This window comes from Schistocerca nitens, chromosome 9, assembly GCF_023898315.1.
Source record: "Schistocerca nitens isolate TAMUIC-IGC-003100 chromosome 9, iqSchNite1.1, whole genome shotgun sequence".
NCBI lineage: Eukaryota > Metazoa > Arthropoda > Insecta > Orthoptera > Acrididae > Schistocerca > Schistocerca nitens.
The window spans coordinates 148,569,222-148,583,544 of NC_064622.1; the positions used below are offsets into that span (position 1 = coordinate 148,569,222).

A 14,323-nucleotide genomic window follows, 5' to 3' on the forward strand; every position below is an offset into this window, starting at 1 on the left:
CAAACACGCATACGACCATCATTGGCACCAAGGCAGAAGCGACTCTCATCGCTGAAGACGACACGTCTCCATTCGTCCCTCCATTCACGCCTGTCGCGACACCACTGAAGGCGGGCTGCACGATGTTGGGGCGTGAGCGGAAGACGGCCTAACGGTGTGCGGGACCGTAGCCCAGCTTCATGGAGACGGTTGCGAATGGTCCTCGCCGATACCCCAGGAGCAACAGTGTCCCTAATTTGCTGGGAAGTGGCGGTGCGGTCCCCTACGGCACTGCGTAGGATCCTACGGTCTTGGCGTGCATCCGTGCGTCGCTGCGGTCCGGTCCCAGGTCGACGGGCACGTGCACCTTCCGCCGACCACTGGCGACAACATCGATGTACTGTGGAGACCTCACGCCCCACATGTTGAGCAATTCGGCGGTACGTCCACCCGGCCTCCCGCATGCCCACTATACGCCCTCGCTCAAAGTCCGTCAACTGCACATACGGTTCACGTCCACGCTGTCGCGGCATGCTACCAGTGTTAAAGACTGCGATGGAGCTCCGTATGCCACGGCAAACTGGCTGACACTGACGGCGGCGGTGCACAAATGCTGCGCAGCTAGCGCCATTCGACGGCCAACACCGCGGTTCCTGGTGTGTCCGCTGTGCCGTGCGTGTGATCATTGCTTGTACAGCCCTCTCGCAGTGTCCGGAGCAAGTATGGTGGGTCTGACACACCGGTGTCAATGTGTTCTTTTTTCCATTTCCAGGAGTGTAGATGAAGATAAGATGGGAGACACAATACTGCAAGTAGAATTTGACAACGCACTGCAACACCCAAGTCTAAACAAGGACCAGGAGTAGCCGACGTTCCATCAGAAATACTGTTAGCCCTGGGAGAGCCAGCCATGACAAATCTCCTCTATCCGGTGTGCAAGATGTACGAGATATGTGAAATACCCTCAGACTTCAAGAAAAATATAATTCCAATTCCAAAGAAATCAGGTGCTGACACATGCGAATATTACCGAACTATCAGTTTAATAAGGCATGGTTGCAAACTACTAATATGAATTATTTACAGAAGAATGTAAATACTGGCAGAATCCGACCTTCAGGAAGATCGGTTTGTGTTCCAGAGAAATTTAGGAACACATGAGACAATACTGCCCCTATGACTTCTCTTAGAAGATAGGTTATAGTATTTGTAGCCTTTGAGAAAGCTTTTGGCAATGACGACTGGAAAACACTTTGAAACTCTGAAGGAAGCAGAGATAAAATACAGGGAGCAAAGGTTATTTACAACTTGTACAGAAATCCGACAGTAGTAGCAAGGCTCAAGAGGCATGAAAGGGAAGCAGTATTTGAGATGGAGTGACACAGGGTTGTAGCTTATCCCCTATGTTATTCAATATGTACACGGAACAAGCAGAAAAGGAAACCAAAGAAAAATTTGAAGTAGGAATTAAAGTCCAGGGAGGAGAAACACAAACTTTGAGGTTTGCTGATGACATTATAATTCTGTCACAGACAGCAAAGAACTTAGAATAGTTTAACGGAATGGACTTTGTCTTGAAAGGAGTATATAAGATGAACATCAACAAAAGAAAAACCAGGATAATGGTTGAATTAAATAAGGTGATGCTGTAGAAATTAGATTAGGAAATGAGACACTGAAAGTAGTAGACAAGTTTTGTTATTTCGGCAGCAAAATAACTAGTGATGGCTGTTGAAGACAGGATATAAAATGTAGACTGGCAATGGGAAGTACAGCATTTCTGAATAAGAAAAATTTATTAACACTGAATACAGATTTAAGTGTCAGGAATTTTTTCCTGAAAGTATTTGTAAAGGCTGTAGCTATGTATGGAAGTGAAACATGGATGATAAATAGTTTAGACAAGAAGAGAATAGAAGCTTCTGAAGTGTTGTGCTACAGAAGTATGCTGAAGATTAAATAGGTAGCTCATGTAACTAACAAGGAGGTACTGAGGAGAAAAGAAATTTGTGGAACAACGTAATTAGGAGAAAGGATAGGACACATTCTGAGACACCTTAGGATAACCAATTTAGCACTGGAGGGGAGTGTGGGGAGTAAAAATCGGAGGGAGACCAGGAGATGCATACAGTATTTGAATTCAGAAGGATATAGGTTTTAGTAGTCATTCGGAGATGAAGATGCTTGTACAGAGTAGAGTAGCGTGGACAATTGCATCAAACCAACCCTAGAACTGAAAATCACAACTAGCAGTTACAGAATCAAAAGCTACATTAAACAAGTGATTGTATGCAAACAGTACGGTTAAAGATGACATCCTAAACTGAATTTTAACAAAAAATGAAGAATGGAAAGTTGAAACTGAAATGGCCAAAGTTTTATTTTGTCAAGATATGGATTCACACACATTAAACTGTGAATAAATGCTAGAAAACTGACAGTGTGAAAGTGTTGTTGAACAAATACATTGATCAGTGGCACCTGTTGCGAAGTGTTTAATGCATATCCGCGTTCCATTTCTACAAGTGAATCCTCTATTTTTGTTAATAGTTATACTGAAAAATCAAAAAAGCCAAACAATAGTTATCTTTCACGTATTATCTGTTATGTACTCACAATGAATGGGCAATCCCTGGAGTCAATTAGAACTTGATAGAAGGTCTGTGTCTGACCTTTTACATCTGAAGATGGCGATCCAGGAGATGGCACACTCCTGTATAGACAAAAAATTACTTTATTACATAAGCGCCCATGAAATTACTTCTTGAACTATATTAACCCACTAAAGAAGAGTGTTATGGATACATCACAGCAAACATGTGCTGGCTTACTGCTGCATGTGGATGTTTCACTGATTTCTATTGTTGCCTTTAGTGGAAGGTTCTGCTTGTTCAGTTCAGCAATATTTGATCCACAAAGATAGACTTACAATTTTATGCATGCTTCTAAAAGCAAATAATATTGTCAATGAAACCTTAATATGAAACAGATCTAAAAGCCAGTGAAGTATTTTAAATAATGATACAGTTGATTTTTCCTACAGGCTGCACATCATACTTTAAGATGGCCTAGTGGTAGTGGAAATAGTCCACTTATTTAAGGAGGGAATTGAGTGGTACTAGTCATTAATGACACTTTCTGAATGTTGTGGTCAGTAGTGCCTGGCAGGCTTATAAGATGATGGATAGGAAAATGAAAAAAACTTGACTACAGGGGAGAAACAGTTCTGAAATACCTCACTATGTACAATACTTGTGTAAAATCTGTGAGACCGATAATGATGATATATTTGATTTGTGGGGCACTCAACTGTGGGATTATCAGTGTCCATACAAATACCCAGTCTTTACACAGTCCAGACTCGCCACTTTCTTGAATGATGATGAAATGATGCAGACAACACACACATCCAGTCCCCGAGCGGAGAAAATACCCGACCCGGCCGGGAATCAAACCCGGGACCCCCATGATCCAGAGGCAGCAACACTAGCCACTAGACCATGAGCTACGGACAGTGAAACCAATGGTGCTGTGACAAATAGATCAAAGACTCAGGATGGCACACACTGTGATCAAAGTGGTAATCTCCTCACTGAGGTTAAAAATAAGAAGAGAAGGGGATTGCAAATGAAGGTTGTGAAAGCACTACATGATTACTCTGCAATTCACATTTAAATGCTTGGCAGAGGGTTCATCGAACCACAATCATACTATCTCCCTACCATTCCACTCCCGAACAGCGCGCGGGAAAAACCAACACCTAAACCTTTCTGTTCGAGCTCTGCTTTCTCTTATTTTATTTTGATGATCGTTCCTACCTATGTAGGTTGGGCTCAACAAAATATTTTCGCATTCGGAAGAGAAAGTTGGTGACAAACTTCGTAAATATATCTCGCCGCAACGAAAGACGTCTTTGCTTTAATGACTTCCATTCCAACTCGCGTATCATATCTGCTACACTCTCTCCCCTATTACGTGATAATACAAAACGAGCTGCCATTTTTTGAATGTCCTCCGTCAATCCCACCTGGTAAGGATCCCATATCGCGCAGCAATATTCTGAGGACGAACGAGTGTAGTGTAAGCTGTCTCTTTAGTGGACTTGTTGCATCTTCTAAGTGTCCTGCCAATGAAACGCAACCTTTGGCTCGCCTTCCCCACAATATTATCTATGTATGCTCCTGATGGAGGCTTGTGTATGAAAAGTAATATTCCTTCAAAACAATAATTATTTATTATCATGTAACTACAATTGTCATGTTTCAACTTTCATATCTACTGTGCTGTAAAAGTGTGTTGTTGTTGAAGTGTGTTACTGAATACTTATATTCACATACTAGCCATAAATTTACACTTGATCATACAAAAGTGTTTATGGTTGAAATTTAAGTTGTGATTCTTGAGTTTCTCCCGGCGTATTTGATAATCAAAATATCCACGGGTGCACTGCCGGTCTACAGTGTCCAACGAGCACAATATGTCAGCAATCATACATGTTGCCATCATCATCAGGTGAACTGATGATGGCGACATGTATGATCGCCAAAATATTGTGCCCGTTGGACACAGGTGAACTGATGATGGCGACATGTATGATCGCCAAAATATTGTGCCCGTTGGACACTGTAGACCGGCAGTACACCAGTGGATATTTTGATTATAAAATTTAAGTTGTCCACCATGTTATGCTGGAGTCAATCGTATTACTGCTCACAAAAATAAAGGACACTTTCAGTGTGAGTGTAACTGAGCAACGTAAATCTTACTAACATTCAGTACATGCCTAAAACCACACAAGAAAATGTGCTCTATGTTATTCCTAGGATTTCAGATGTGGAAGAGGCACTCTAAGCTATGATGTGGAGTTAAGGGCAGACCACCAGTAAGAAATACCTAAATATTGCAGTTCTTTGTATAGTGACTTCATAGTATAGTGGCTCAAGCAACTGCATGATGGCTTTTTTGTTTTAGTATTTTTATTTGCTTAATCTATCCATTTAATATCTGCCTATATATCTCCAAAGGAGCTGAGGTCTCATGCAGAATGAGGTCAGCTGAAAAGAGAAATCTCACTCTGTTCTGTATACCACTCGTGCAACATAAATGTGTACTGGAAACTGATCCTGCTAGAAACATTGATCCCTCAGGACGTGAATGCTGCACTGATGGGACCATAAGTTACCCAGGATAGTGAATGCTGCACTGATGGGATCATAATGTTACCCAGGATATAAGTACGCAGGGCAGCATCGAGTCAGCCATCTATCCTGTGAAGCAACTTGAGTCCCCAGGAACACACACAGTCCAAACTGACAGAGACACATGGCCAATGTGAGATGACTTGCAGAAAAATTTGGGTTTGAAATGGACACTGTGCAGCCTATACACTCCTACTGGACAATTATTCACTAAGGAAAAATGTTGATTTGTTAACAAATAATACATTACACTAGTCATGATAGTTATTTTCTTCAGAAAATGCTGATCAGTAGAGTCTATAATCATCATCATCATTGTGGAGTTTCCCCTATGATGGCCACATGTTTTCTTTGTAGTCTAGACTCCTGACGCAAACGCTAAACATTGTCAACTGACCTATGAACTGGAGCAGGCTTTCAAGTGTGCCACATTTAAAAAAGGATTCTGCTGCAAAGCGTTTACAAATTCGTTAGACTGGACTGGTGGCTTCACATGGCAACATCCAGTTTACTCATGTCCATTGTATTCACTAGGCTCACAGTGCACTTAGGAAAACCATACTGTGCCTCTGTCTCTAACACTGCCACATTTCCTTACTTCACTAGAGCAAAGACACACTCACAAAAAGCCTGGTGATAAGGCACAGCTCGTGAATAAAGCAGCTGTGCTCAAAGCGATACAGTTTGGGCATCTAATCTGGAACTGAGTACTATCAATGGCTATTGTAGAACAAATGATGTGATGACAGACATAATTCACTACATCTGACTGTTATTCAGTGCAGTAATGTGATAAATTACTCCATAATGACACTACCCTACAGGTAATGTAATCCTATGAAGCAGTTAAGCAGTCTAGTCTCTAAATGTGTCCCTATATAGGGAACACATAACTGGGCACTGGTGTGTTTAAAATTTGAGCACTATTACCTTCAACTGGTGAATTGGCACAGCAACTAGAACAATAACTTATTTACTAGGATGTCAAGGGTTCGACTGCCTCCACTCTTGTTTTTTATTTGGATAATTACGATTATTTAATAAAACTGAAGATTGATGTTACCATGTGTAATAATTACAGGATTGATTGGTTGGATTAAAAGAGGGGGAAAGGGACCAAATTTCGAGGTCATCAGTTCCTTGTTCCAAATAAAACAATGACAAGTGTGAGAATAAAACAAACGAGACTGACAACTTGAAACGGAATGAAAAGAACGATGAAGGACAACAAACATGTAAATGGACAAAAGGAGACAAGAAAACCACAGAAATAGGATGAAGAGATTAAAACAACAAAGCAGATTATCATGGTTGGGTGACCATGAGAATTAAAAAAGGAGAAGACTGTCACTCTACAACACATTAAAACCTCCACCCTAGAAGCACTAGGGTAGAGGACACAGAGGGACAAAGGACATGGGCTAAAACTTAGATCAAATCATAAAACTCACCCTCACGAATAAAACGTAAAGCTAAATAAGCGACGAGGTGGTGTCAGATAAAATTAGCGGCAACTAGTACGGTAACCCAAGATTTCGTCGCTGGGCAGTCTAAGTGGGACAGTGCACTAGAATATGGGCCACTGTCAACCGTGCTGCACCGACACTCAGGAGGGTCTTTACGGCGCAGAAGGTAACCGTAGGTCGCCCAAGCGCGACCAATGTGGAGCTGGCAGAGGACAACTGATTCCCTGCAAGAAGCCCGCATGGAAGTCCTCCACACATTCATTGTCTCCTTAATAACACGCAGTTTGTTGTGTGTACTATTATGCCATTCCATTTTCCAAAGCCGAAAAACCCTACAGCATAAGTCACTATGCAGGTGATGTTCAGAGATTCCCATCTCCTGAAGCGGTTTCAACGTAGCCTGCTTGGCCAGCCTGTCAGCAAGTTCGTTGCCTGTGATGCCGACGTGCCTGAGGTCCACGCAAACACCACCAAATGACGAGACCAGTCCAGGGCAGAGATGGACTCCTGGATGGGTGCCAACAAAGGATGGCGAGGGTAGCGGTGGTCGATAGCTTGTAGGCTGCTCAAGGAGTCAGTACACAGAAGAAACGATTTCCCAGGGCATGAACTGATAAATTGAAGTGCACGAGAGATGGCCACCAGCTCTGCAGTCAATACATTGCAGCCATCGGGCAAGGAATACTGTTCAAGACAGCCTCTGTGGACGTGGGTGAAGCCAACACATGACCATCAGCCACCGAGCCGTCGGTATAAACCACTTCAGAGACCCAGAACAAGTCAGGAATCGAGAGGAAGTGACAGCAGAGAGCAGCATGAGTAACTGAGTCCTTAGGGTCATGTGAAAGGTCCAGACGAATCTGCGGCCTAGGTGTACACGATGGAGGTGTATGTGGACAGACCTGGATGGGAGGTGATAAAGGGAATGACTCCAGTTCAGACAGAAGGGATCACACGCAAATTGCAATTGTTAAGCTTTGATCTGAGCCGCCGATGCAGGAGATTAACTGCCACGGGTAGAAAAAGGAGACGGTAATTTGGATCCTCAGAAGAACTACGAATGTGTGCAACATAACTGGCCAGCAGTTGTGCACGTCTGATCTGCAATGGAGGGACTCTGGCCTCCACCGGGACACTGGTCACCGGATTCATTCTAAAAGCTCCCGTCACTAGGCAAACACCACAGTGGTGCACTGGGTTGAGTACACGCACTGCTGAGGGCACCGCCGAAGCATAAACCAGACTCCCATAGTCAAGGCGGGATTGAACAAGGGTTTTTTAGAGCTGCAGCAGAGCAGAGCGATCTGCACGCCAGTTGGTGTTGCTCAGGCAGCCGAGGGCATTGAGGTGCTGCCAGCACTTCTGCTTAAGCTGACGAAGGTGAGGAAGCCTATTCAATCGGGCATCGGAAACCAGTCCTAAGAATCGATATGTCTCCACTACAGTGAGTGGATCATCATTAAGGAACATATGACTTAGTGGCTGAAAACTGGAAGCCGTGGGTGAGAGCCCATGAATGCGTGTTGTGGATGGCTCCCTGTAGGTACCGCTCGGTAACACCAGTACTGGTGGAGCAGTACGAAATGCAGAAGTCGTCTGCATACAGTGAGGGGAGACGTATGACCCTACAGCTGCTGCTAGACTGTTAATGGCCACTAAAAATAGTGATACACTCAATACAGAGCCCCGTGGGACCCCATTCTCCTAGATATGGTGGGAACTATGGGAGGCATCAACTTGGACACGGAAAGTACGGAGCAACAGGAAATTCTGGATAAAAATCTGGAGCGGGCCACAGAGACCCCATCAGCATAATATGGCAAGGATATGATGTTGCCAGGTGGTGTTATAAAAAAAAAGACTGCAACAAGGTGTTGGCATCTGGAAAAGGCTGTTTGGATGGCAGACTCAAGGGACACAACATTATCAGTGGTAGAATGCCCCTGGCAGAAGCCGCCCTGACATGGAGCCAGTAGGCCATGTGACTCCAGGACCCAATCCAACCGCCGACACACCATACATTCCAGCAGCTTACAAACACTATTGGCGAGGCTGATGGGCTGATAGCTATCCACATCAAGTGGGTTTTTACCGGGTTGGAGCACCGGAATGATGGTGCTCTCCTGCCATTGCGATGGAAAGAAGCCATTGCACCAGATCTGGTTGAAGATGACGAGGAGATGGCGCTTGTAGTCAGACAAGAGATGTTTAATCATCTGACTGTGGATCCGTTCCGGCCCACGAGCTGTGTCGGGGCAATGTGCAAGTGCCCTGAGAAGCTCCCACCTTGTAAATGGGGCGTTATAGGATTCACTGTCATATGTAGTGAACAAGAGAACTTTCCTTTCCATCTGCCGTTGAGGGTACGAAAGGTTGGAGGGTAGTTCTCCGACGCAGAGGCTCAAGCATAGTGCTCAGCAATCGCTTTTGTATCAGTACATAGCATGCCATTGATGGTAACGCCAGGGACACCTGTTGGTGTCTGGTACCCAGAAAGACGTCTGATCTTTGTCCAGACTTGGGAAGGTGATGTATGGCACCCAATGGCTGACACGTACCTCTCCCAACACTCCTGTTTCCATCATTTTATAAGCTGGCATACATGGGCACGGAGCCACTTCAAGGCTATCAGATGGTCTAGGGAAGGGTGCCACTTATGTCACTGTAGAGCTCGCAGACGATCTGTAATTACCTCAGTGCTTTCTGGCGACCACCATGGGACTGTCTTTCGCCAGGGGCACCCTAAAGAGTGAGAGATTGTGTTTTATGCTGCAGAAACGATTGTGGTAGTCACCTGCTCAACCATCACATCAATGTTACCATGTTGGGGATAGTGAACGGTGACCTCACAGGTGAAAGCTTCCCAGTCTGCCTTGTTTAAAGCCCATCTGGGCAGGCGTCTTTGGGCCTGATGCTGCGGCAGTGACAGAAAGATGGGGAAGTGGTCACTATCATACAGGTCATCATGTGCTCTTCAGTGGATAGATGGGAGAAGTCCTGGGCTGTAAAATTGATAAATCCATGGCTGAGTAACTACCTCAAGCCACACTGAAATGTGTGGCGACCCCAATATTTAAGAGGCAGACGTCGAACTGAGACAGTAAAGTTTCGACATTTCTGTCTTGGCCAGTAAGCACAGTGTCAACCCACAAGGGGTTATGGACGTTAAAATCTCCCAAAAGTAGGAAAGGTTTAGGGAGTTCATCAATCAGTGCAGCTAATACATTCAGGGATACTGCACCATCTGGAGTAAGATATACATTGCAGACAGTTATTTCCTGTGTCATCCGTATTCTGACAACCACAGCTTCAAGAGGGGTTTGAAGGGGCACAGTTTCACTACAGACAGTTTAGGACATAAAAGCAAACTCCACCTGACACTAGTATAGTTGCTACGGTACCTGTGATATCCCTTATTGCCATGGAGGGCAGAGGTCTGCTTTGCTGGGAACCAGGTTTCCTGGAGGGCAATGCAGAAAGCAGGTGTAAAGCTTAACAGTTGCCGTAGCTCAGCCAGGTGGTGGAAAGAACCGCCACAATTCCACTGGAAGACATCATCATGGGACTGGGAACGTATGGAACATTCACTGAGGCAGTTTACACCGTACGGTCACCTGCTGCTGACCTTTATCCATTAAATCTGAGGGTCCCGCGAGATCCAGGTCCTTAGCGGACGCCAGAATCTCCACCCCATCCTCAGACGCAGAGCTCGTAGGTAGCAGTGGTGTGGGTGCCACCGCAAGTTCCTCGTTCTTGGGGGGGGGGGTCTTCTTTTTCGATTTCTCACACTGTTCCTTGGGTTTCCTTGGCTGGGAGGCCTTCACTGAATCAGTCTCCGGGACTGAGAATGAGCATGAAGCCCTACGACCAGTTGCTTTTGGGCTCTTCAGCCACTGGCAGGTGTCATCTTTCCCACTAGTAGAAACCTGGGAAGGTAGTGACTCAAGAGACCCCTTCCTAGTGAGAGGAACTGAAGAATACTTACACTTCTCTGGCTCAGAAGTGGGGACTTTTCATTTATTATTTAAGTTAAAAGTATCATCAAAGATAAAAGTGTCATCATCAGTATTAACAATCCTAACGTCATCTGATAATCTGAGAATTTCTCATTCTAATTCTTTGGAATTTAAGCCAAACAAACCCTTCTTCAACTAACAAAGTATCTGCGCCATTGTTGAATTCATCAAGATGACTGACTCAGATCTCCTCCTGTAGATTACTGTATGGAAATGCTGGCTTTACATCACAGGTAGTTGTTTGCATTTTTGTAGGGCAAGAATAAGAATCAGTCCAATTGATTTATAACGTGCTACAGAACTAAAAGTTTCTGAATAGTCTTGTCATTCTTCTTGTTCAAATCCTGTTTCAACTAGTCTGCCTTTTAAAAAGCCAGACTAGTTGCCAGGTGACAAGTTATAAAGGTTTTACATTCTTTGGCAGTTCTACAAGACTCTGAGTGTTCAATTTTACTAGCAATTTGTATTTCTCTATAGTTATTGTCTTTCAAGGCATCTCAAAGAAAAACGTCTTTTATCACCACCTACTATGCCAAAGTATGCATCATTACTATGTTTCACAGGCTCCATGTCTTTGTAAAACTGACAGGCTGCCTAAGGTTTCATTATCACATAGTTTTGGAGGCGAGCTTCTCTGTTGTATTATATAATCAGATGACATAATGCAATTTTAAGAAACATTATAGAGTGAATCATCAGATATATGTTTCTTCTTTTCTCTAGTGAAAGTCTGAACTACAGCAACTTCTGATTTATTTCCTATTTTTTTGTCAAATATGATGTTATCAGAGGTAGACACTTTTCCTTGGGTAGGAAGACTCTGTAGGAGAGTGAATCCAAATTGTATTTGACAACGATTCCTTTCTTTGATTTATTTTCAGTATTTCTTTATTTGTGATCCTCAGTCAGAACATACCAATCATATCCAAAATACCTGAACTATTTTTTGTCCAAACATCAATTCAAGAGGACTTTTTCCTTTGATTTAGAGTAAAGACTGTATAATTTACTGCTTGAGCCCACAGTTTCTCACTCAGGTTTCATGCACGTATTGCTGACCATCCCAACTAGATAACTGTGCGTGTTTCTCTTTCAATTCTTCCATTTTGCTGAGATGTGTACATTTTAGTCTTGATATGAAGAATTGCAGCTTCATCTAGAAGCTTTTTAGTGAGAATTTTCTCCATTTTGGTCCTGTTGTCTGACTTTTAAACATCTTACTTCCTGCCCAAAATGATTTTCTACAATTTTATTGCAGTTCCTAATTTAAAAACAGTTTAATCTTCATTTTTGAACAAAAAAAAATCTTGCTGCTTCTAATGACAAGATTCATTTCACACAAATCAACTCTAATTACATCCAGAGTATTTTCAACAAAATTCTAATTTTTTGGATGGTATTTGCCACAAAAACAGCCATCACATATATTCATTCCTGTTATCAATAAAATCAATGGTATTTCCTTTTAAGTACATGTCTGACAAATGTGGCTTTTTGATCTGATAACTTCGCAACACATGTTAATTGAGATTGCTGTCATACATTTATTGGATTTTTTTGTATGAAAAAACATTTTGTGCAGCTGTCGTTGGCTTCAGAGTATTGCTACAGTTTCCAGATTGTCAGCAGTTTTGAAAACAGATGCTCACATTTTCAATCTGAACACAGCCTTTATTTAAGACTTGATTAAAGAAAAGAATTTGAAGTTTATATTTAATGCATATACTGTAAAACATCCTCCAGAACTATGTTGTACCACTGTTTTCCATAAAAAGCCTCTAATTTGACATTTCCCATTCCAAGTTATTCTAATTCAGTAGCATCATCAATCAACACTTTCATACAAAGATTTAATTTTACTCAATTTATTATCTGTCCCGCCTAAATGTCACCTATTTTGTGGTGCCGCAATTGTACCAAAGATTTTCATGATCAGATTGCAAATTTATGTCCATTTACATTGGCAACAGATAATCCAACAGTGACCAGTGCTTTACATTTAAAACCTTTCACTTCTCTACTGTATGGCTTTTCACTTGTCTTTCATACAACTGAAGTTGCATTTGGACATTCCCTGGCAAAATTACACTTTTGTTTGCAGTTGTTACATGAAAAATTTTCTCTACAATATGCTAATCATTTAGCATGTGGTTTATTTCTGCAATGTTTCTTTACAGACATGTTCTTGTTACTTTTGAAAGACTGAATTGTACGGTTTTACTGCTGAACTGCTCTGACAAAGTCTATTTTGATCTGAAATTAAAGCATTTTGAAATATGTTTGACTGCTCTAACCATGTAATCTAGTCACTTTCAGATGCAACCTTTCTTATAACATGTCGAGATTTCTGCTGGCTGCTGCTATGTTATCCCATGCAGTACAGAAGTGGTGAAGTTTAGCAGTAACACTCCACGAATTCACAATACAATTCAACTCTGACAGCATCACCTTCTACTGCTAAATTTTCAACTTACTGTATCTGCAATCAGTTTTGAATAATGTAGCTGACTTACTAGTATCAATTTTAACTGAAGAAATTTCTCTGCAAACCTTTGGTTTCTTGTCATACAGTTTTTCTAATTTTTGAAGCATCTGATTGGTCAACTTGCAACTTCCTATTTCCCTGTGTGTTGCTGCTTACATTCAAATCTATAAGAATTTGTACCCTAAGATCTTTCTCAATCCAAGATTTTACGTTTTGATTAGTATCTCTTCCTCTTTGTTTACTTTCTTGTTGCGTTGTTACTCAATAAAACTTTTCTTACTTAATATCTAGGTTTAGTTTAAATTGCCAAGTCACACTGGTAGTTTCATGAAGATCTTCTGATGCAATGTGCAACTGTTGCTCAACATGATATATTGATAATAGACAAAAATCTACTATCTGTGAAAATAAAGCATGTAACTGAATTTTTTGACTGTACTTTGACAATGATCAAAACAATTCCACAACTTTCATTTACTGACACTAACTTGCCAGCAGAAGCTAGTTCTGACTCTCTTCTGATATGAAATACATCATGAACTTGTTTGTGTGCTCCTTTATAATAATGACACAGTATCAGAACCAAAACAAACAACCAAAGAAATTAGGATCATCAGTGAACAAAATATCAACATCTTTAGAACAATGTTAAGTAAGGAAACCTGGAATGAAACCCTACAGGCCCAGAGTGTAAATGAAAAATATGATGCATTTATTTCAACAATTAAGTACCATTTTAATGTAGCATTTCCCAAAGGAAAGAGACAAGAAAGGCATCAAGATCAAGCACAGTGGATTACGAGTGAAATACTAGAACAGCGAAGGAAGCTTCAGGACATGAGACGGATGGGCGAAGCTGAAAAGTATAAAATGTTAAAAAAGAAATATAGAAAAACAATAAGAGAAGCGAAAGCAAGAGCAATTGACACCACTATAGCGAACTCAAAAAACAAGGCAAAGGCAGCTTGGAATGCAATCAATGCTGAAAGAAAGGAAAAAGATGGGTCAAACAAAGAAGAAGGTATTAGGTCAATTAAAGTAGACAACACAGTGGTCACAGATGGTATGGAAATAGCAAACATACTGAATAATAACTATATCAGTGTAGTAGAAAACCTAAAATTGGAAAGAAATAGTCAAAAACAGAAGGGTATTAAGGTACCAAAAAGATCATGCAGT

At 41.9% G+C, this 14,323-nt stretch overlaps 1 protein-coding gene across 1 annotated transcript in view; it reads right to left on the reverse strand.

The window, feature by feature from the left end:
- Nucleotides 1-14,323, reverse strand: part of LOC126203438 (polymerase delta-interacting protein 2) — a 73,299-nt gene that overhangs the window by 44,012 nt on the left and 14,964 nt on the right. Inside the window, exon 3 of the mRNA XM_049937756.1 lies at nt 2,596-2,692. Coding sequence (XP_049793713.1) covers nt 2,596-2,692 — 97 coding nt within the window. The remainder of the gene's footprint in view (nt 1-2,595; nt 2,693-14,323) is intronic.